General features: G+C 60.1%; 1 long non-coding RNA gene and 4 gene segments (V, D, J or C); 1 reads left to right on the top strand and 4 right to left on the bottom strand.

The window, feature by feature from the left end:
• LOC137467842 (Ig heavy chain V region 914-like) lies at window positions 1–888 on the bottom strand. The segment is given in 3 exon segments: window positions 1–77; window positions 360–680; window positions 831–888. Coding segments are annotated over 3 exon segments (456 nt in total).
• A 1217-nt stretch (window positions 889–2105) lies between these two features.
• LOC137467841 (Ig heavy chain V region 914-like) lies at window positions 2106–2927 on the bottom strand. The segment is given in 3 exon segments: window positions 2106–2116; window positions 2242–2680; window positions 2835–2927. Coding segments are annotated over 3 exon segments (543 nt in total).
• A 932-nt stretch (window positions 2928–3859) lies between these two features.
• On the top strand, window positions 3860–4372 carry LOC137467840 (Ig heavy chain V region 3-like). The segment is given in 1 exon segment: window positions 3860–4372. A coding segment is annotated over 1 exon segment (513 nt).
• A 4954-nt stretch (window positions 4373–9326) lies between these two features.
• On the bottom strand, window positions 9327–9835 carry LOC137467839 (Ig heavy chain V region 6.96-like). The segment is given in 1 exon segment: window positions 9327–9835. A coding segment is annotated over 1 exon segment (393 nt).
• Window positions 9836–10233: 398 nt separating this feature from the next.
• LOC137467864 (uncharacterized) lies at window positions 10234–21869 on the bottom strand. The gene is made up of 2 exons (XR_010995644.1): window positions 21802–21869; window positions 10234–10379 (listed from the first exon to the last, which is right to left on the bottom strand). It is a non-coding gene; the product is annotated as an uncharacterized lncRNA (long non-coding RNA).
• Window positions 21870–22110: the final 241 nt, after the last annotated feature.

Below are 22110 nucleotides of genomic sequence, written 5' to 3'. Positions count from 1 at the left end.
TCAGCCGTGTCCCTCCAGCCCCTTGTCCACTTCGGCCCCAAATTTCCGCTGCTGGCACCAAGTCACGTCCACCGGCCCTAACCGGCACCCCCAGCCTCACGTCGGGACGTTTGGCCCAAAATTCGGATTCTTGACCCCTCACCTCATCCGCGGGCCCAAATCTTGGGCAATTCAAAAATATTTGGGGAACGAGGGCCCCGAGCGCGGCGCAGAGGTGACATTTGGGGCAGAGCCCGGCCAGGGCTGGGACAAAGGGTCAGGAACGGGGTCAGGGGCCAGGGCTTGGGGGAAGGGACTGGGGTTTGGGCACGGGTGGGGACGCGGCGATGGGGGCGGCGCCAAAACAGCATCATTATCACCAGCGTGATTATAGGCACCCTTGGCGCAGAAATAGGATCCGGAATCCTCGTCCTTGAGGCCGCTCATGGCCAGCGTCACCGAGCTCTGCCCGTTGTCCCTGGAGATCGTGAACCGGCCCCGCACCGACGGCGCGTAGGCGGTGCTGCCACTCGGGTGGATCCCCGCGAGCCATTCCAGCCCCTGCCCGGGCCTCTGTCGAACCCAGCACATTCCAAAATTCCCAAAATTGAACCCGGAGGCGCGGCAGAGGAGGCGCAGGGACCCCCCGGGGGGCTGGAGGTCGCCCCCGGACTCCAGCAGGGTCACGGCCGCCCGGAGCCCTGCGGGACAAAGGGGAGATGGGAGAAAGGGAAAAGCCCAAACATCGCCCCAAATCCTGACTCTGGCCCCAAATTGTGACCTGGCCCCTCCCCATCCTCCTCCTCCTCCTCCTGCTGCTCCTGTGGCCCTCCCAGGTGGGTCCCGCCCACCTCCGGCTCCGGCCACGCCCGGCGCGGGCCACGCCCGGGCGCGGCGCCTCATCCCCATCTCCCCTTTGTCCCGCAGGGCTCCGGGCGGCCGTGACCCTGCTGGAGTCCGGGGGCGACCTCCAGCCCCCCGGGGGGTCCCTGCGCCTCCTCTGCCGCGCCTCCGGGTTCAGTTTCGGGAGTTTTGGGATGGGCTGGGTGCGCCAGAGACCCGGGCAGGCGCTGGAATCTATTGCAGCGATCAGCAGCGGTGGCAGCACCTGGTACGCGCCGTCGGTCAAGGGCCGGTTCACGATCTCCCTGGACAACGGGCAGAGCTCGGTGGCGCTGGCCATGAGCGGCCTCAAGGACGAGGATTCCGGATCCTATTTCTGCGCCAAATGTTACAGCAGTGGTTGTGGTGCTGCTGCTTTTGGCTATGGTGTTGACTTTGGTCGTGGTCCCAAGCCCAAGACTGTTCTCAAATGTCCCAGAATTTTCTGATCCTTTCCGAAATCCCGGCCTTTGTCCTCAAATCTTCACCATTTCCCCCCAAACTCAGCCCCTGCTGCCCCAACTCTTGACTTTCCCCCCATTTTTGACCATTCTCCCCACATCGTGGCCTTTCCGTCAGCCTTGCAGCATTTCCCCAGAACCACCCCGAAACCTGATGCCGAGCACAGGCCCAAAAACCCCACCTGGTTCTGTCCCGAAACCCAACCGGTTTGGCACCGAAACTCGCCGGATTTTGCCCCAAATCTCCACTTTGGGCTCCTGGCTGCCGCCGCTGACCCGAGCCTCCCCCGCTGTCCCCCGATCTCGGCCGTTGCGGCGCTTTCCGGATCCTATTTCTGTGCCACAGATGCTGGTGGTGGTCGGAGTGCCGCCCATGGCGCTGGTTTTTGGGCTGGTTCTGTCGGTGTTTGGGGTTTCGGCCCCGTCCCTGTCCCCGTGTCCCCAGCTGTCCCCAGCTGTCCCCAGAGCCTTCCCCCAACCCTCCCTGAGCCCATCCTCACCCTCGGCCCCAAACCTCCCCCGTTCGCCCCAACGTTGCCCATTGGCCCCAAACCCTCCCCTGCTCCTGGCCCCAATCTCAGCTCCTGGCCCTAAACCCCAACCCCCAAAAGCGCCCCAACGGCCGAGATCGGGGGACAGCGGGGGAGCCTTGGGTCAGCGGCTGCGGCCGGGAGCCCAAAGCGGAGATTTGGGGAAAATCAGGAGAGTTTTGGTGCCGACGCAGGTGGGTTTTGGGGCAGAACCAGGTGGGGGTTTTGGGTCCATGGTTGCCGTTGATGGAAACTAAGGAAGATCTGGCACAAAGGGCCAAGAAAGGGGTCAAGGGCAAAGGATTGGGCAATGGGCGGGGGCTTTGGAGACAAGAGGGGAGACAACATGGCAGCAGGGCCTGAACCACCACAACCAACATCACCACAACCTAGGGCAGCAGCAGCGGCACCAGCACAACAACCATCGGCGCTTTTGACGCAGAAATAGGATCCAGAATCCTCGCCCTTGAGGCCGCTCATGGCCAGCGTCACCGAGCTCTGCCCGTTGTCCCTGGAGATCGTGAACCGGCCCCGCACCAACGGCGCGTAGGCGGTGCTGCCACCGGTGTTCCTGATACTCGCGACGTATTCCAGCGCCTGCCCGGGTCTCTGGCGGATCCAGAACATGTCGTAGCTGCTGAAACTGAAGCCGGAGGCGCGGCAGAGGAGGCGCAGGGACCCCCCGGGGGGCTGGAGGTCGCCCCCGGACTCCAGCAGGGTCACGGCCGCCCGGAGCCCTGCAGGACAAAGGGGAGACGGGGATGAGGCGCCGCGCCCGGGCGTGGCCCGCGCCGGGCGTGGCCGGAGCCGGAGGTGGGCGGGACCCACCTGGGAGGGCCACAGGAGCAGCAGGAGGAGGAGGAAGAGGATGGGGAGGGGCCAGGTCACAATTTGGGGCCAGAGTCAGGATTTGGGGCGATTTTTGGGCTTTTCCCTTTTTCCCATCTCCCCTTTGTCCCGCAGGGCTCCGGGCGGCCGTGACCCTGCTGGAGTCCGGGGGCGACCTCCAGCCCCCCGGGGGGTCCCTGCGCCTCCTCTGCCGCGCCTCCGGGTTCAATTTCGGGAATTTTGGCATGTTCTGGATCCGCCAGAGACCCGGGCAGCCGCTGGAATGGCTCGCGGGGATCAACAGCAACGGTGGCAGCACCTACTACGCGCCGTCGGTGCAGGGCCGGTTCACGATCTCCAGGGACAACGGGCAGAGCTCGGTGACGCTGGCCATGAGCAGCCTCAAGGACGAGGATTCCGGATCCTATTTCTGCGCCAAATCTGCTGGTGCTGGTGCTGGTGGTGCTGGTGCTAATTATAATGACGATGCCGGTGCTGGGCCCCGCCCCACCCCCTGTGCCCACCAAGATCCCAAAATTCCCGCGTTCCCCCCCAGATCTTCCCTGCTGGCGCCGAACCTTGGCCATTTCCCCCCAAACTCCGCCATCGCTGCCTCACCCCTGACGTTTCTCTGGAGCTTTCAGCCTTTAACCCAAATCTCTGAGGTTCATCCCCAAAACTCTGCCTGTTGTGCCCCAGATCCCAGCGGGGCTCACCGCTGACCATCGGCCCCAAACCCGGCTGCTTCTGCCCCAAATCTCAGCTGCCGGCACCAAACCTCAGCTCTGGGCTCCAAGGCTCAGCCGCGTTCCCCAGACCTTGGTGCCGACGGCCGAGATTTGGGGCCGGTGGGGCAGAGTTTGGGTCCCTGGGGTCAGCAGTGGGGTCCAGGCTTGGAGGGGAGGATCCGTGGTTTGGGGACAGGCGGGGACCGGGCACGGGGATGAGATCGAGCCGAGAACCAGCATGAGCCTGCCAATCCCAACCATCGTCAGCGTTGGTGGCGCAGAGATGGGATCCGGAATCCTCGTCCTTGAGGCTGCTCATGGCCAGCGTCACCGAGCTCTGCCCGTTGTCCCTGGAGATCGTGAACCGGCCCTTGACCGACGGCGCGTAGGCGGTGCTGCCACCGCTGCTGATCCCCGCGAGCCATTCCAGCCCCTGCCCGGGTCTCTGTCGATGCCAGCCCATCCCGAATTCTCCGAAACTGAACCCGGAGGCGCCTCATCCCCATCTCCCCTTTGTCCCACAGGGCTCCGGGCGGCCGTGACCCTGCTGGAGTCCGGGGGCGACCTCCAGCCCCCCGGGGGGTCCCTGCGCCTCCTCTGCCGCGCCTCCGGCTTCGATATCGGGAGTCTCACCATGTTCTGGATCCGCCAGAGGCCCGGGCAGGCGCTGGAGTGGGTCGGGAGCATCAGGAAGGAAGGCTGGAGCTCCGCGTACGCGCCGTCGGTGCAGGGCCGGTTCACGATCTCCCGGGACAACGGGCAGAGCTCGGTGACGCTGGCCATGAGCGGCCTCAAGGACGAGGATTCCGGATCCTATTTCTGCGCCAGATCTGCTGGTGCTGCTGCTGGCTATGCTGTTGGTGCTGTTGAAGGTGCCGGTGCCGGGTCCTCCCCCACCTTTGTGTCCCCCCGGTCCCCAAAGGCCAGACCCTTCCCCAGACCCCAACCCCAGCCCGGCCCTTGACCGCCCACCCCAACCCGGGCCTGTGTCGCGATCCGCTCCGGCGGGGTGCCGCGATGGCTCGTTACCGACCCCAGAAGCGCCACACGCCAACGGCCGTGGCACCGTGGGCTCCATCGCGGCAAATTCACCTTTCCTGAGAGCCGGCGGCCAGCGCGCCACAGGGGGCGGGAAGAGGAAACAGAGGACAGAGAGGAAAAGCGGGGAGAGGGGATTGCGGCCGCCCAACGGAGAGGCCAGCTCCTCGACGGCGCAGCGCCGCGGATTCGCCGTCGTCCGCGGGCGCTCGCCGGAGCCGCCCCGGCCGGTCACCGTTTATTCCGTCTGTGGAATAAAGGGCGGAATTCGCCGGCGCCTGCGGCCTCCTGGGCCGGGCAAGGACTCCGGCCGGGGCCTGCAGGGCCCTGGGACGGCCGAGGGGCAACGGAGGAGAACCCGGGAGCGTGCTGGGATCACGGGGCCGGGGCCAGCGCCGGCATCGTCACCACAACCAGCATCAGCAGAATCACAACAACCAGCACCAGCACCCCAACCACCAGCACCAGCAGATTTCCCGCAGAAATAGGATCCGGAATCCTCGTCCTTGAGGCTGCTCATGGCCAGCGTCACCCAGCTCTGCCCGTTGTCCCTGGAGATCGTGAACCGGCCCCGCACCGACGGCGCGTAGTTGGTGCTGCCACCACCGCTGCTGATCCCCGCGAGCCATTCCAGCGCCTGCCCGGGTCTCTGGCGGATCCAGTACATGCCAAAATTCCCGAAACTGAAGCCGGAGGCGCGGCAGAGGAGGCGCAGGGACCCCCCGGGGGGCTGGAGGTCGCCCCCGGACTCCAGCAGGGTCACGGCCGCCCGGAGCCCTGCGGGACAAAGGGGAGATGGGAAAAAGGGAAAAGCCCAAAAATCGCCCCAAATCCTGACTCTGGCCCCAAATTGTGACCTGGCCCCTCCCCATCCTCCTCCTCCTCCTCCTGCTGCTCCTGTGGCCCTCCCAGGTGGCTCCCGCCCACCTCCGGCTCCGGCCACGCCCGGCGCGGGCCACGCCCGGGCGCGGCGCCTCATCCCCGTCTCCCCTTTGTCCCGCAGGGCTCCGGGCGGCCGTGACCCTGCTGGAGTCCGGGGGCGACCTCCAGCCCCCCGGGGGGTCCCTGCGCCTCCTCTGCCACGCCTCTGGCTTCGATTTCGGGAATTTCAACATGGATTGGGTCCGCCAGAGACCCGGGCAGGCGCTGGAGTGGGTGGCAGAGATCAGGGAAAACGGCGCTGCCGCTTGGTACGCACCATCGGTGCGGGGCCGGTTCACGGTCTCCAGGGACAACGGGCAGAGCTCGGTGACGCTGGCCATGAGCGGCCTCAAGGACGAGGATTCCGGATCCTATTTCTGCGCCAAATCTGCCGGAACTGGAGCTGGCTGTTGTTTCGCTGCTGATTCTATTGGAGCTGCCGCGGCGTCCCCAGCAGGAGGGGGACGGGGGCTGCCCCGGGGGTCCCTGTGCCTCCGGGTTGGATTTCGGGAATTTCGACGCCACCTGGGCGCCCCAGAGACCCGGGAAGGCGTGAGGATGGGTCGGAGTGGTCAGCGAGGCTGGAATCATCGGGAACGCGCCATCGGTCGCGGGCCGGGTCGGCGTGGCCCGGACGGCGGGCAGAGCTCGGTGACGGCGACCACGAGCGACCTCGAGGGCGAGGATCCCTGGCCCCGCTGCCGGGCCAAGAGCTTCGGCGGCGGCGGCGGGCACGGCTCGGCCGCGCCTCCACTGCCGCGGCTCGGCGTTTGATTGTGGAACGTTCGGAACGTTCCGGAACCAAAATTTCCACTTCAGGCACCGAGCCACGGCCACCGACCCGAACCAGCCCCCCCCGGCCTCACATCGGGACTTTTGGCCCAAAATTCGGATTCTTGACCACTCACCTCAACCGCGGGCCCAAATCTGCAACAATTCAATAAAATTTGGGGAACGAGGGCCCCGAGCGCGGCGCAGAGGTGACATTTGGGACAGAGCCCGGCCAGGGCTGGGACAAAGGGTCAGGAACGGGGTCAGGGGCCGGGGCTTGGGGGAAGAAACTGGGGTTTGGGCACGGGGTGGGGACGCGGCGATGGGGGCGGCGCCAAAACCACTGGCAGTGTTAGCATCACCAGCACCAGAACGTTTGGCGCAGAAATAGGATCCGGAATCCTCGTCCTTGAGGCCGCTCATGGCCAGCGTCACCGAACTCTGCCCGTTGTCCCGGGAGATCGTGAACCGGCCCTTGACCGACGGCGCGTACCAGGTGGTGGCACCATCACCGTTGACCCCCGCCACGAATTCTGGCGCCTGCCCGGGTCTCTGGCGGATCCACAAGATTCCAAAACTCCCGAAATCGAAGCCGGAGGCGCGGCAGAGGAGGCGCAGGGACCCCCCGGGGGGCTGGAGGTCGCCCCCGGACTCCAGCAGGGTCACGGCCGCTGCCCCATCCCCAAACCTTCACCGGTTTTGCCCCAGACCCCCCTGGTTTGGTCCCAAATCCCCACCGGAGGCTTCCGGTATCCTAAAGTGCCTCAAACCCTGCAATTAACTCTGAATCATTAATTAATTAATCGGACACATCTGCGTCATGTTTCTCCATTGATTGCCCAATTAACTGCCAATTAACAACCCCTGAAATCCCCCAGGACCCTGACCCCGGCGCATCCCGGCCACGGCCTCGAGCTCCGTCCCTGTCCTTGCCCTCCTGCTCCTGCTGGCCCTGCCAGGTGGGTCCCGCCCACCTCCGGCTCTGGCCACGCCCGGCGCGGGCCACGCCCGGGCGCGGCGCCTCATCCCCATCTCCCCTTTGTCCCGCAGGGCTCCGGGCGGCCGTGACCCTGCTGGAGTCCGGGGGCGACCTCCAGCCCCCCGGGGGGTCCCTGCGCCTCCTCTGCCGCGCCTCCGGCTTCGATTTCGGGAATTTTGGAATGCTCTGGATCCGCCAGAGACCCGGGCAGGGGCTGGAATACGTCGCGGGTATCAACAGCGGTGGCGGCAGCACTGAATACACGCCGTCGGTGCGGGGCCGGTTCACGATCTCCAGGGACAACGGGCAGAGCTCGGTGACGCTGGCCATGGACAGCCTCAAGGACGAGGATTCCGGATCCTATTTCTGCGCCAAATCTGCTGGTGCTGCTTGGGGTAATGATGCTGGTGTTAATTATGGATTTCGCCCCGCCCCAAATCGCCGTGTCCCCACCTGTCCCTGTCCCCAAACCCCAGCCCCTGCAGCCCCTGACCCCACGGCTGACCCCGTGTCCCGCCCTGGCCCAGCCTCGGCCCCAAATCTCAGCTCCGGGCCCCAAACCCGGGCCGGTTTCACCCTGAGCTCAGCCTTGTCCCCCCAGCCCCAGCCACCGCCCTCACACTTGTCCACTTCGGCCCCAAATTTCCGCTGCTGGCACCGAGTCACGGCCACCAACCCGAACCTGCCCCACCAGCCTCACGTCGGGACGTTTGGCCCAAAATTCGGATTCTTGACCCCTCTCCTCAGCCGCGGGCCCAAATCTTGGGCAATTCGATAAAATTTGAGGAACGAGGGCCCCGAGCGCGGCCCAGAGGTGACATTTGGGGCAGAGCCCGGCCAGGGCTGGGACAAAGGGTCAGGAACGGGGTCAGGGACCGGGGCTTGGGGGAAAAAACTGGCACAGAGCGATGGGGCGGGGCCAAAACGACCGCCAATATTAGGACCACCCCCAAGATACGCCGATTTGGCGCAGAAATAGGATCCAGAATCCTCGTCCTTGAGGCTGTCCATGGCCAGCGTCACCGAGCTCTGCCCGTTGTCCCGGGAGATCGTGAACCGGCCCTTGACCGACGGCGCGTACCAGGCACTGGCACCGTTGAATTGGATCCCCGCGAGCCACTCCAGCCCATGCCCGGGTCTCTGGCGGATCCAGTACATGGTGCGGCTCCCGAAATCGAAGCCGGAGGCGCGGCAGAGGAGGCGCAGGGACCCCCCGGGGGGCTGGAGGTCGCCCCCGGACTCCAGCAGGGTCACGGCCGCCCGGAGCCCTGCGGGACAAAGGGGAGATGGGGATGAGGCGCCGCGCCCGGGCGTGGCCCGCGCCGGGCGTGGCCGGAGCCGGAGGTGGGCGGGACCCACCTGGGAGGGCCACAGGAGCAGCAGGAGGAGGAGGAGGAGGATGGGGAGGGGCCAGGTCACAATTTGGGGCCAGAGTCAGGATTTGGGGCGATTTTTGGGCTTTTCCCTTTCTCCCATCTCCCCTTTGTCCCGCAGGGCTCCGGGCGGCCGTGACCCTGCTGGAGTCCAGGGGCGACCTCCAGGCCCCCGGGGGGTCCCTGCGCCTCCTCTGCCGCGGCTCCGGCTTCGATTTCGGGAGTTACAGAATGTTCTGGGTCCGCCAGAGACCTGGGCAGACGCTGGAACTCGTTGCGAGTGTCACCGATGATGGTGGCAGCACCTACTACGCGCCGTCGGTGCAGGGCCGGTTCACGATCTCCAGGGACAACGGGCAGAGCTCGGTGACGCTGGCCATGAGCGGCCTCAAGGACGAGGATTCCGGATCCTATTTCTGCGGGAAATCTGCCTATAATAACTGGGGTGTTGGTGCTGATGTTGACTGGTTTGACCCCGTCCCCATCGCCGCATCCCCAACGTCCCCAAACCCCAATCCTTCCCCCCAGACCCCATTCCCTGACGCCACTCCCGACCCCGTGTCCCAACCCTGCCCTGCCTCTGCCCCAAATTCTGAGCTCCCGGCCCCAGACCTCAGCCCAGGGCCCACTCGGGGCCGTTTTGGCTCCTGAGCTGGCCGTGGCGCCTCTGCCAGGATCACTGGCCAGGAACCGGCCCGGCTCTGCCCAAATCGGCGCTGTGGGCGCAGAGCGGCCACCGCTGGCACAAATCCCCGGCGCTGATCCAGAGCTGGGCCCTGGGCCCCCAGTCCCGGCCTCCAGGGCAGAGTTTTGGGGAACAAAGTGGAGATTTGGGCTCAGGAGCTGCAGTTCGGGCTCAGTGGGGCCAGGCCAGTGCCAGGCTGGGGTGGACGGTCAAGGGCCGGGCTGGGGTTGGGGTCCGGGGAAGGGTCTGGGCTTTGGGGACGGGGGGGACACAAAGGTGGGGTGGAGACACCACCCACAACTTCAACACAACCGTCACCATAACCACCACCAGCAGGAGCACCAGAAGATTTGGCGCAGAAATAGGATCCGGAATCCTCGTCCTTGAGGCCGCTCATGGCCAGCGTCACCGAGCTCTGCCCGTTGTCCCTGGAGATCGTGAACCGGCCCTTGACCGACGGCGCGTAGTAGGTGCTGCCACCATCGCTGTTGATACTCGCGACGTATTCCAGCGCCTGCCCGGGTCTCTGGCGGATCCAGAACATGGCAAAATTCCCGAAATCGAAGCCGGAGGCGCGGCAGAGGAGGCGCAGGGACCCCCCGGGGGGCTGGAGGTCGCCCCCGGACTCCAGCAGGGTCACGGCCGCCCGGAGCCCTGCGGGACAAAGGGGAGATGGGAAAAAGGGAAAAGCCCAAAAATCGCCCCAAATCCTGACTCTGGCCCCAAATTGTGACCTGGCCCCTCCCCATCCTCCTCCTCCTCCTGCTGCTCCTGTGGCCCTCCCAGGTGGGTCCTGCCCACCTCCAGCTCCGGCCACGCCCGGCGCGGGCCACGCCCGGGCGCGGCGCCTCATCCCCATCTCCCCTTTGTCCTGCAGGGCTCCGGGCGGCCGTGACCCTGCTGGAGTCCGGGGGCGACCTCCAGCCCCCCGGGGGGTCCCTGCGCCTCCTCTGCCGCGCCTCCGGCTTCAGTTTCGGGAGCTACGGCATGGACTGGGTTCGACAGAGACCCGGGCAGGGGCTGGAGTGGCTCGCGCACATCAGCAGCGGTGCTTACACCGAATACGCGCCGTCGGTGCGGGGCCGGTTCACGATCTCCCGGGACAACGGGCAGAGCTCGGTGACGCTGGCCATGAGCGGCCTCAAGGACGAGGATTCCGGATCCTATTTCTGCGCCAAATCTGCTGGTGCTGGTGGTTGGGGTGCTGGTGCTGGTTGTTGTGATTCTGCTGATGCTGGTTGTGGTGACGATGCCGGCGCTGGCCCCGGCCCCGTGATCCCGGCACGCTCCCGGGTTCCCCTCCGTTGCCCCTCGGCCGTCCCAGGGCCCTGCAGGCCCCGGCCGGAGTCCTGGCCCGGCCCAGGAGGCCGCAGGCGCCGGCGAATTCCGCCCTTTATTCCACAGACGGAATAAACGGGGACCGGCCGGGGCGGCTCCGGCGAGCGCCCACGGACTACGGCGAATCCGTGGCGCTGCGCCGTCGAGGAGCCGGCCTCTCCGTTGGGCGGCCGCAATCCCCTCTCCCCGCTTTTCCTCTCTGTCCTTTGTTTCCTCTTCCCGCCCCCTGTGTCGCGCTGGCCGCGGGCTCTCAGGAAAGGTGAATTTGCCGCGATGGAGCCCACGGTGCCGCGGCCGTCGGCGCGTGGCGCTTCTGGGGTCGGTAACGAGCCATCGCGGCACCCCGCCGGAGCGGATCGCGACACTGGCCCGGGTTGGGGTGGGTGGTCAAGGGCCGGGCTGGGGTTGGGGTCTGGGGAAGGGTCTGGCCTTTGGGGACGGGGGGGACAATGAGATGAGAGTGGGGACTCCAGCAGCACCGTCACCATAACCAGCACCATAGGCACCACCAGAATTAGGAGATTTCACGCAGAAATAGGATCCGGAATCCTCGTCCTTGAGGCCGCTCATGGCCAGCGTCACCGAGCTCTGCCCGTTGTCCCGGGAGATCGTGAACCGGCCCTTGACCGACGGCGCGTAGCCGGTCCAACCACCATTGCTGCTGATACTCGCGACGTATTCCAGCGTCTGCCCGGGAGTCTGCTGATACCAGCCCATCCCAAAACTCCCGAAACTGAACCCGGAGGCGCGGCAGAGGAGGCGCAGGGACCCCCCGGGGGGCTGGAGGTCGCCCCCGGACTCCAGCAGGGTCACGGCCGCCCGGAGCCCTGCGGGACAAAGGGGAGACGGGGATGAGGCGCCACGCCCGGGCGTGGCCCGCGCCGGGCGTGGCCGGAGCCGGAGGTGGGCGGGACCCACCTGGGAGTGGCCACAGGAGCAGCGGGAGGAGGAGGAGGAGGATGGGGAGGGGCCAGGTCACAATTTGGGGCCAGAGTCAGGATTTGGGGCGATTTTTGGGCTTTTCCCTTTCTCCCATCTCCCCTTTGTCCCGCAGGGCTCCGGGCGGCCGTGACCCTGCTGGAGTCCGGGGGCGACCTCCAGCCCCCCGGGGGGTCCCTGCGCCTCCTCTGCCGCGCCTCCGGCTTCGATTTCGGGAATTTTGGCATGTTCTGGATCCGCCAGAGACCCGGGCAGCCGCTGGAATACGTCGCGAGTATCAGCAACGATGGTGGTTGGACCGGCTACGCGCCGTCGGTGCAGGGCCGGTTCACAATCTCCAGGGACAACGGGCAGAGCTCGGTGACGCTGGGGCTGGGTTTTGGGCTGGGTTTTGGGCTGGGTTTGGCTGGGTTTTGGGCTGGGTTTTGGGCTGGGTTTTGGGCTGGGTTTGGGCTGGGGTTGGGGTCTGGGGAAGGGTCTGGCCTTTGGGGACGGGGGGGACACAAGGTGGGGTGGGGACCCCGTGGCTTTGGTCACCAAAAGCAGCGCTTTCAGCCCAAGCAGCACTAGCACCCTTGGCGCAGAAATAGGATCCGGAATCCTCGTCCTTGAGGCCGTTCATGGCCAGCGTCACCGAGCTCTGCCCGTTGTCCCTGGAGATCGTGAACCGGCCCTTGACCGACGGCGCGTAGTAGGTGCTGCCACCGTTGCTGTTGATCCCCGCGACGTATTCCAGCCCCTGCCCAGATTTCTGGCGGATCCAGTACATGTCAAAATTCCCGAAATCGGAGGCGCGGCAGAGGAGGCGCAGGGACCCCCCGGGGGGCTGGAGGTCGCCCCCGGACTCCAGCAGGGTCACGGCCGCCCGGAGCCCTGCGGGACAAAGGGGAGACGGGGATGAGGCGCTGCGCCCGGGCGTGGCCGGGCACAGGGGCTGGGGCGGGGCCCAGCCCCGGCGTCGTCACTAAAATTAGGACCGACATAACCATTAATAGCGGCAGATCTGCCGCAGAAATAGGACCCGGAATCCTCCTCCTTGAGGTCGTCCATGGCCAGCGTCACCGAGCTCTGCCCGTCCTCCCAGGAGATCGACGCCCGGCCCCGCGCCCACGGCGCGTAGAAGGCGCTGGCGCCGTTGCCGTAGATCCCCGCGACCCACTCCAGCCCCTGCCCGGGTCTCTGGCGGACCCACATCATGTCGAATTTCCCAAAATCCTCCCCGGAGCCGCGGCAGAGGAGGCGCAGGGACCCCCCGGGGGGCCGGAGGTCGCCCCCGGACTCCGGCGGGGTCACGGCCGCCCGGAGCCCTGCGGGACCACGGGGAGCCGGGGATGGGAGAAGCCGGCGCGTGGCCGGGAGCAGCTCCGTGGAACCGGGGCCGGGCGGAGCCGAAGGAGCAAATTTGGGATTTTTGAAAAGGCCGCGGTAGATTCGCGCCGGGCAGCGCCGGAGCGCGGCCTCGGCTCCGGGCCGGATGGGCCCGCGGTGCGGCGTTTTCCCGTTTTTCAGCCCGTTTCCATTTCGGGGTTCCTTGGCCGGTCGCGGCTCCGGCCGGAGCGGCCCCATCCTCCCGATTCGCCGTTCCCGGAGCGTTTTGCCCCAAATCGGCCGCGCGCCCCGCGACTCCGGGGCCGGGGCGGGATTGTCGCCCCTGACCGGGCGGAGAGGGGGAGAAAACGAATAAATTGGGAAATAAAAATTTACGCGTTTGCCAACCCACCACACCCACCCAAAAAAAAAAATAGAATTCGAACGAAATTTATGCATCGCCTCCCAGAAATCCAGGGAAATTTGGGGCGAATCCCGGGGAGCTGAATTTGGGGCGAATCCGGGGGAATTTGGGGCAAATCTGGGGAATTTGGGTCCAATCCTGGGGAATTCGGGGCCAATCCAGGGGCATTTGGGTCCAATCCTGGGGAATTCGGGGTCAATCCAGGGGCATTTGGGTCCAATCCGGGGGAATTTGTGGCGAATCCAGGGGAATTTGGGGGAATTCCAGCAGAATTTGGGGCCATTCCTGGAGGATTTGGGGCCATTCCTGGGGAATTTGGGGCCATTCCTGGGGAATTTGGGGCCATTCCTGGGGCATTTGGGTCCAATCCTGGGGAATTTTGGGCCAATCCAGAAGATTTCGGGCCAATCCAGGGGAATTTGGGGCCAATCCGGGGGAATTTGGGGCCAATCCAGAAGATATCGGGCCAATCCTGGGGCATTTGGGTCCAATCCGGGGGAATTTGGGGCCATTCCTGGGGCATTTGGGGCCAATCCGGGGGAATTTGGGTCCAATCTGGGGGAATTTGGGTCCAATCCAGGGGCATTTGGGTCCAATCCGGGGGAATTTGGGTCCAGTCCGGGGGAATTTGGGCCAAAACCAGCAAAGCTTCGTGGCGCAGCCGCCGCCTCGCCTCTGGAGGTTTCCCCTTTTCCCCCCCCGAAATCTCCGGATTTTGCCCCAAATTCGGCCTCTTGCCCCCAAAGCCGGGGCCCGGGCCCGGTTCCGCTCCCAAATTTCCGATTTTTCCGCGCGGTTTTTGCCCAGATCCGGCGATTTTCGGCCGGCGCTGCGCCCCCCGGCGGCCGCGCGCGGAATCGCCGCCTTTGGATTTTCCCGCCCGAAATCGGCGGCGGTGACGTCACCGACGCCGGGCGGGCAATTAATTAACGCCGATGAATTAATTGTTAGTGAAATGGTCAATTGCCTGTTTAATCGGGGTTTGTTTAACCGATTTATTCGCTTTTAATCCGTTAATTAATTACTTAATTATTAATTAATTGCTTAATTAATTAATTGGGGCGCCTGGGGTAATTGCTGTTCGTTAATTAATTAATTTGATTTCGCCGATAATGAATTCCTAAATGAGTAAATTAATTGAGGCTTGAATAATTGTTCTTTATTCATTAAATAGTTAGTTGCCTGAGATTAATTAAGTGTCTTTATTAACCAATTAATTAATTGCCCTCCTTTGATCAACCCCGATTAATTAATTAATCGGACCCCCGTGATCGATCCTGACGAATCCCTTAATTAATTAATTACCCAGATGCCCGATAAATTATCCCCTTTTATCCGTTAATTAATTGGGCTCCTTGATCCCAATTAATTAATTAACATATTGGATGCCTGTGATTAACGCCGATTAATTAATTAATTAATTAATTAAACAGATGCCTGTGATTGGCACCGCCCCATTAATTGCTTGATGACATGGCCACCGGGGCCATTAATTAATTAATTAATTAATTAACCGGATGCTGGTGATTAACCCCAAGCCATTCATTACTTAAAGGGACGCCTGCAATTAGCCCAGATCCTTTTATTAATTAATTAATTGGACTCCTGCGATTAATTAAGGCCCATTAATTGCTTAACGGGGTGCCTGAAATGAGCCCCAAGCCTTGAACTGATTAATGAATTAATTAATTAATCTGTGATTATCCCCAACCCATTAATTAATTAAAGGGGTGCTTGCAATTAACCCCCGAGCCTTTAATTAATTAATAATTAATTAATGACATAACCCATTTAGTCCCGGCACTCCTGCGATTAACCCGGATCCATTAATTAATGATTAACTCCTTTAATTTTCTAATTAATTGCAATTAGCACCACGGGCTCCATTAATTAACCAGCACCCATTAATTGGACTCCTGCAATTAACACTGGACCCATTAATTAATGACTTGGACTCCTGCAATTACCTCGGAGCTATTAATTAATGAATCGGACTATTGCAATTATCTGGGCCTTATTAATTAACTGACTGGGCCCCTGCAATTACCTTAGGCCCATTAATTAACGAATTGGTAATTAACCGGGGGCTATTAATTAATGACTTGGGCTCTTGAAATTAACACCAGGCCTGCTAATTAATGAAATGGATGCCTGTAATTACCTCAGACCCATTAATTAACGAATTGACCACCTGCAATTAACACCGGGCCCTATTAATTACTGAGCCTGCAATTAACTGGGACCTATTAATTAATGAACCGGACTATTGAATTAACTCAGACCCATTAATTAATGAATCGAACGCCTGCAATTAACACCGGGCCCATTAATTAACGAACCGGACTCTTGCAATTAACCCGGACCTGTTAATTAATGAACCTGCAATTAGCTGGAACCCATTAATTAATGAACTGGACAATTGCAATTAACCGGGACCGATTAATTAACGAACCGAAAATTAACTGGGAGCCATTAATTAATCACCTGAACGCGTGCAATTAATTCAGACCCATTAATTAACGAACCGGACTCTCGCAATTAACTTGGACCCGCTAATTAACGAACCTGCAATTAGCTGGAACGCATTAATTAATGAAACGAATTCTTGCAATTAACTGGGACCCATTAATTAATGAACCTGCAATTAGCTGGGACCCATTAATTAACGAACCGGACTCTTGCAATTAACTCGGACCCGCTAATTAACGAATTGAACATCTGCAATTAACCGGCTCCTATTAATTAATGCAGCTGCAATTAACTGGGCCCCATTAACGGACGAACCGGACTCTCGCGATTGCCTCGGACCCGCTAATTAACGAACCCCAATTAACGCTAATCGCCCCCCTCCCCCCAAGGCGCGTGGGCGTGGCTCCCCCGCCAAACCCCTCCCCCTTTCGCCCTGGCCCCGCCCCTTCCCCCCATAAAAACCCGGCCCGGCGCCGCCGGCCCGGCACGACCGCGGCCATGGCCACCGAGCGCCTCGCCCTGCTGGCCCTGCTGGCCCTGCTGGCCCCGCCCGGTGCGTCCCCGCCCTTTCCCCGCCGCGGAGCCGCGTCCGGCGCGGAACCGCGTCCGGCACGGAGCCGCGTCCGGCACGGAGCCGCGTCCGGCGCGGAGCCGCGTCCGGCACGGAGCCGCGTCCGGCGCGGAGCCGCGTCCGGCGCGGAGCCGCGTCCGGCACGGAGCCGCGTCCGGCGCGGAGCCGCGTCCGGCACGGAGCCGCGTCCGGCGCGGAGCCGCGTCCGCCGCGGAGCCGCGTCCGGCGTGGAACCGCGTCCGGCACGGAGCCGCGTCCGGCGCGGAGCCGCGTCTGGCGCACGCCACGCCCGCTGCGTGCCACGCCCGGGCGCGGCGCCTCATCCCCATCTCCCCTTTGTCCCGCAGGGCTCCGGGCGGCCGTGACCCTGCTGGAGTCCGGGGGCGACCTCCAGCCCCCCGGGGGGTCCCTGCGCCTCCTCTGCCGCGCCTCCGGCCCCGCCCCTTCCGCCATCGTCTGGGTGCGGCAGCGGCGCGGCGCCGGGCTGGAGATGCTGGCGGGCGTCTACGGGGGACGGGAGGCGGCGGGCGGCGGGCGGTTCCGGGCCGAGGGCGGCGGCGTTTGGGCGGCGCTGGAGGCGGACGGGCTGGAGGACGGCGATTCCGGCGCGTATTTCTGCGGCGCTCACGGCGGCGCCGGGCGGAGCGGAGGGGTGGGGCGAAACCGGCCGGCGGGGGGAGGGGGGCGTGGGTCGGTCGCGGTCGGGTTGGGTTGGTCACGGTTGAGTTGAGTTGCGTTGAGTGGAAGAGGAAAGGGGGCGTGGGTCGGTCACGGTTGAGTTGGGTTGGTCACGGTTGAGTTGGGTTGGTCGCGGTTGGGTTGGGTTGGTCACGGTTGAGTTGGGTTGGTCGCGGTTGGGTTGGGTTGGTCACAGTTGAGTTGAGTTGAGTGGAAGAGGAAAGGGGGCATGGGTCGGTCGCGGTTGGGTTGGGTCGGTCACAGTTGGGTTGGGTTGGTCGCAGTTGGGTTGGGTTGGTCGCGGTTGAGTTGAGTTGGGTTGAGTTCAGTGGAAGAGGAAGAGGGGGTTGGGTTGGGTTGGGTTGGGTTGGTCGCGGTCGGGTTGGGTTGGGTTGGGTCCGTCACGGTTGGGTTGGGTTGGTCACGGTTGAGTTGGGTTGGGTTGAGTTGAGTGGAAGAGGAAGAGGGGGTTGGGTTGGGTTGGGTTGGGTTGGTCGCCATTGGGCTGGGTCGGTCACGGTTGGGTGGAAGAAGAAGGGAAGAGGGGGTTGGGTTGAGTTGGGTTGAGTTGGGTTGAGTTGAGTTGGGTTAGGTTGACTTGGATTGAGTCGTCATGGTTGGGTGGAAGAGGAAGGGAAGAGGGGGTTGGGTTGGGTTGGGTTGGGTTGGTCGCGGTCGGGTTGGGTTGGGTTGGGTCCGTCACGGTTGGGTTGGGTTGGTCACGGTTGAGTTGGGTTGGGTTGAGTTGAGTGGAAGAGGAAGAGGGGGTTGGGTTGGGTTGGGTTGGGTTGGTCGCCATTGGGCTGGGTCGGTCACGGTTGGGTGGAAGAAGAAGGGAAGAGGGGGTTGGGTTGGGTTGGGTTGAGTTGAGTTGAGTTGAGTTGGGTTGGGTTGAGTCGTCATGGTTGGGTGGAAGAGGAAGGGAAGAGGGGGTTGGGTCGGTCATGGTTGGGTTGAGTTGGGTTGGGTTGAGACCCTTCCATCGACGTCGACACCTTTCCATCGACATTGGATCTCTTCCATTGACATCGAGACCCTTCCATTGACGTCGAGACCCTTCCATGAAGGTCAAGACCATTGGCATGGACGTTGCGAAGCTTTGGGTGGACATCGGCTCTTTTGGGTCAATTTTGTCGCTTTTTTGCCAATTTTTGTCTCTTTTGGTCCAATTTTGCCTCTTTTCATCATTTCCCCCCAAATTTTGCCTCTTTTTCGCTCTTTTCACCCAAAATCGGCTCCTTTCCTCCCGTTTCTGCCTCAAGAGTGTCCCAAAATTCCAAATTCCCCCATTTTCGCACACAAAAGGCACCAAAAAAGTTCAATCTCACCAATTTTTCCACTTTCCCCCCATTCCATCCTCGTTTTCCCTTTTCCCGCCCCAAACAAAGTTCTCAAAAATCGCATTTTTCGCACACAAAAAGCACCAGAAGGCTTCCATTCCCACATCCTCCCCAGTTTTTCCCATTTCCCCCAGTTTCCTCCCAATTCCTTCCCCTTTTCCCGATGAAACCCACCCAAAAAAAGTCTCAAAAATCACATTTTTCGTACACAAAACCCGCCCAGTTTCTACGTTTCCCCCCATTCCCCCCCAAAAATCTCAATTTCCCCCCAAAAATCTCAAATTTTCCCGCATTTTTCCATCATTTCCCCCCCAAATCTTTCCATTCTTCTTTCCCCCCCAAAAAATCTCAATTTCCCCCCGTTTTCCCCCAATTTTCTCCAAATTTCCCCACTTTTCCCAATTCCCCCCAAATTTCTCAAATTTCCCCCCCATTTCCCCCCAAAATTCCCCCAGATTTTCCCTTTTCTCCCATTTCCCCCCAAATTTTTCTCAATTTCCTCATTTCCCCCCATTTTTCCCATTTTTTCCCCCATTTTTCCCCATTTTTCCCGATTCCCCCCATTTTTCCCGATTTTTCCCCATTCCCCCCATTTTTTTCCCATTTTTTCCCCCATTTCCCCCCATTTTTTCCCATTTTCCCATTTTCCCCCATTTTTCCCGATTTTTCCTACATTTCCCCCCATTTTTCCCATTTTTCCCGATTTCCCCCCATTTTTTCCCATTTTTTCCCCCATTTTTCCCCATTTTTTCCCCCATTTCCCCCCATTTTTCCCATTTTTTCCCCCATTTATTCCCATTTTCCCCCATTTCCCCCCATTTTTCCCATTTTTCCCGAATTCCCCCCATTTTTCCCCATTTTTCCCCTCCCTCCCCTCCCCCTCCGAGCTGTTTTTTACCGATTTCCCCCTTTCTGGCCCCAAACCGGGGCCGGTTTTTTGTCGCCGCCGTTTCACCGTGGGAGCGGTGCCGGCGCCGGCGCCGCTGCTGCTCCCGGAGGCGCGCCCGGGCCCAAAAACCCCGAGCCCCAAAATCCCAAAATCCCCGCGTTTCACCCCAAAATCCCCCGGAGCCCAAACCCGGCCGGTTTTAACCCAATTCCCTCCGGGTTTTTCCCGTTTCCCTCCTTTTTTCCCCAAATATCTCAATTTTTTTCCTTTTCCCCCCCAAATATCTCAATTTTTTCCCTTTTCCCCCCCAAATATCTCATTTTTTTCCCTTTTTTTCCCCCAAATATCGATTTTTTTCCCCATTTTCTGTCCAAAATCTCAATTCTTTTTCTCATTTCCCCCCCAAATCTCCAAATTTTCCCCAAAATCCCCAATTTTTCCCCATTTTCCCCCAATTCCCACCGGGTTTTTCCCGTTTTCCCCCTTTTTTCTCCCCAAATACCGATTTTTTTTCCCCATTTCCTGCCCAAAATCTCAATTATTTTTCTCATTTCCCCCCCAAATCTCCAAATTTTCCCCAAAATCTCCAATTTTTCCCCATTTTCCCCCAATTCCCACCGGGTTTTTCCCATTTTCCCCCTTTTTTCCCCCCAAATATCGATTTTTTTTTCCCCATTTCCCCTCAAATATCTCAAATTTCCCCCGTTTTTTCCCATTTTTCACCTAATTCCCAACCGATTTTCCCATTTTCCCCCCTTTTTCCCCCCAAATATCTCACATTTTCCCCATTTCTCCCATTTTTTTCCTCAGAATCCACCGGATTTTTTCCCTTTTCTCCCCTTTTTTCCCCCGAATATCCCAAAATTTTCCCTTTTTTTCCCATTTTTCCCCATTTTTTCCCATTTTTTCCCATTTTTCCAAATTTTTCCCATTTTCCCCCAAAAATCTCCTTTCCCCCCCCATTTTTCACCCAGTTCCCACTGGATTTTCCCATTTTCCCCAAAAATCTTCATTTCCCCCCGTTTTTCCCCATTTTCCCCCCAATTCCCCCTCTTTTTTCCCCATTTTCCCTCTTTTTCCCCCCAAAAATCTCAATTTTCCCGTTTTCCCCCAAATCCCCCCCAGATTTTCCGGCTTTTCCCCATTTCCCCCCCATTTCCCACCCAAAATCTCAATTTTTTTTCTCTCATTTTCCCCCAAAATCTCCAAATTTTCCCCAAAATCTCCAATTTTCCCCCATTTTCCCCCCGATTCCCCCTTTTTTTCCCATTTCCCCCCATTTTTCCCCAAATCCACCCCCCCAGATCTCCCCACTTTGCCCCAAAATTAAATTTAATTAAATCCCACCCCCAATTCCGGCCCCGTTTTCCCATTTTTCGGTGAAATCCACCCAAAAGTGGCAAAATTCGCATTTTTCGTACGCAAGAAGTACCAAAATCGTTCAATTCCCGCATTTTCCCTCTTTTCTTTTTTTCCCCACAGATTTTCCCTCTTTTCTCTCCTCCGAAAACCCCAAAAAAAACCCCAAAAAATCAAAATAACAAAAAAAATCCACGAAAAACTCCCCAAAACCCCCGCAAAAACCCCAAAACCCCGCCCAAAAAAAACCCCAAAAAATCAAAATAACAAAAAAAATCCCTCGAAACTCCCCCGAAAACTCCCCCCAGAATAACAAAAAACCTCCGGAAATGCCCCAAAAACGCCAAAAAAAACACCAAAAATCCATAAAAAACCCTAAAAAATCCCTAAAAAAAAAAAAAAAAAAAACCAAAAACCACAAAAATGCCCCGAAATACCTAAAAAAAACCCCAAAAAATCCAAAAAAACCCAAAATGTGGGGAAAAAAAAAAAAAAAAACAACAAAAAACCAAAAAAAAAAACCACTAAAAAACCCCAAAAATCGTAATTTTCCCCCAAAAATCGTAATTTTCCCAGTTTTTCCCGGTTTTTTCCCATTTTCCCGTTATTTTCCGCCATAGTTTTCCCCCCATTTTCCCGCGTTTTTTTTTCCTAATTTCCCGCCTTTTTTCCCATTTTCCCGGTTTTTTCCCCCGATTTTCCCGTTTTTTTTTTTTTCCATTTTCCCGGGGTTTTCCCGGTCTTTCCCCCGTTTTTCCCGGGGTTTTCCCGGGCTTTCCCCGCCTTTTCCCCGGTTTTCCCCGGTTTTCCCCGGTCTTTCTCGGTCTTTCCCGGTTTTCTCCGTTTTTCCCGGTTTTTCCGGGTTTTTCCCTGTTTTCCCCGGTTGTTCCCGGTTTCCCCCTGTTTTTCCCGGTCTTTCCCGGTTGTTCTCGGTTGTTCCCTGTTTTTCCCGGTCGTTCCCGGTTTTTCCCGGTTGTTCCCTGTTTTCCCCCGGTTTTTCCCGGTTTATCCCCGGTCGTTCCCGGTTTTCCCCGGGTCGTTCCCGGTTTTTCCCTGTTTTCCCCGGTTGTTCCCGGTTTTTCCCGGTTCTTCCCGGTCGTTCCCGGTTGTTCCCGGTTGTTCCCGGTTTTCCCCGGTCTTTCCCGGTCTTTCCCGGTCGTTCCCGGTTTATCCCCGGTCGTTCCCGGTTTTCCCCGGTTGTTCCCGGTCGTTCCCGGTTTATCCCCGGTTTTCCCCGGTTGTTCCCGGTTTTCCCGGTCGTTCCCGGTGGTTCCCGGGTTTTTGCGCGGGCTCGGGCCCGGCCCCGCGCACCGTGGGTCGCTATTGACGCCTGGGGCAGCGGCACGATCGTCACGGTGTCCAGCGGTGAGTCCCGGCCCGGAAATCCCGGCTTTTCACCCCAAAATTCCGCTTTTTCACCCCGAAATTCCGACTTTTCACCTCGAAATTCCGATTTTTCACCCCGAAATTCCGCTTTTTCACCCCAAAATCCCCCCGAAATCCCGGCTTTTCACCCCGAAATCCCGATTTTTCACCCCGAAATTCCGCTTTTTCACCCCGAAATCCCCCCGGAATCCCGGCTTTTCACCCCAAAATTCCGACTTTTCACCCCGAAATTGT

This window comes from Anomalospiza imberbis, unplaced genomic scaffold, assembly GCF_031753505.1.
Source record: "Anomalospiza imberbis isolate Cuckoo-Finch-1a 21T00152 unplaced genomic scaffold, ASM3175350v1 scaffold_82, whole genome shotgun sequence".
Taxonomy (NCBI): domain Eukaryota; kingdom Metazoa; phylum Chordata; class Aves; order Passeriformes; family Viduidae; genus Anomalospiza; species Anomalospiza imberbis.
Note: the sequence above shows the minus strand (reverse complement) of the source record. Positions and strands in the feature narration are given on the sequence as shown.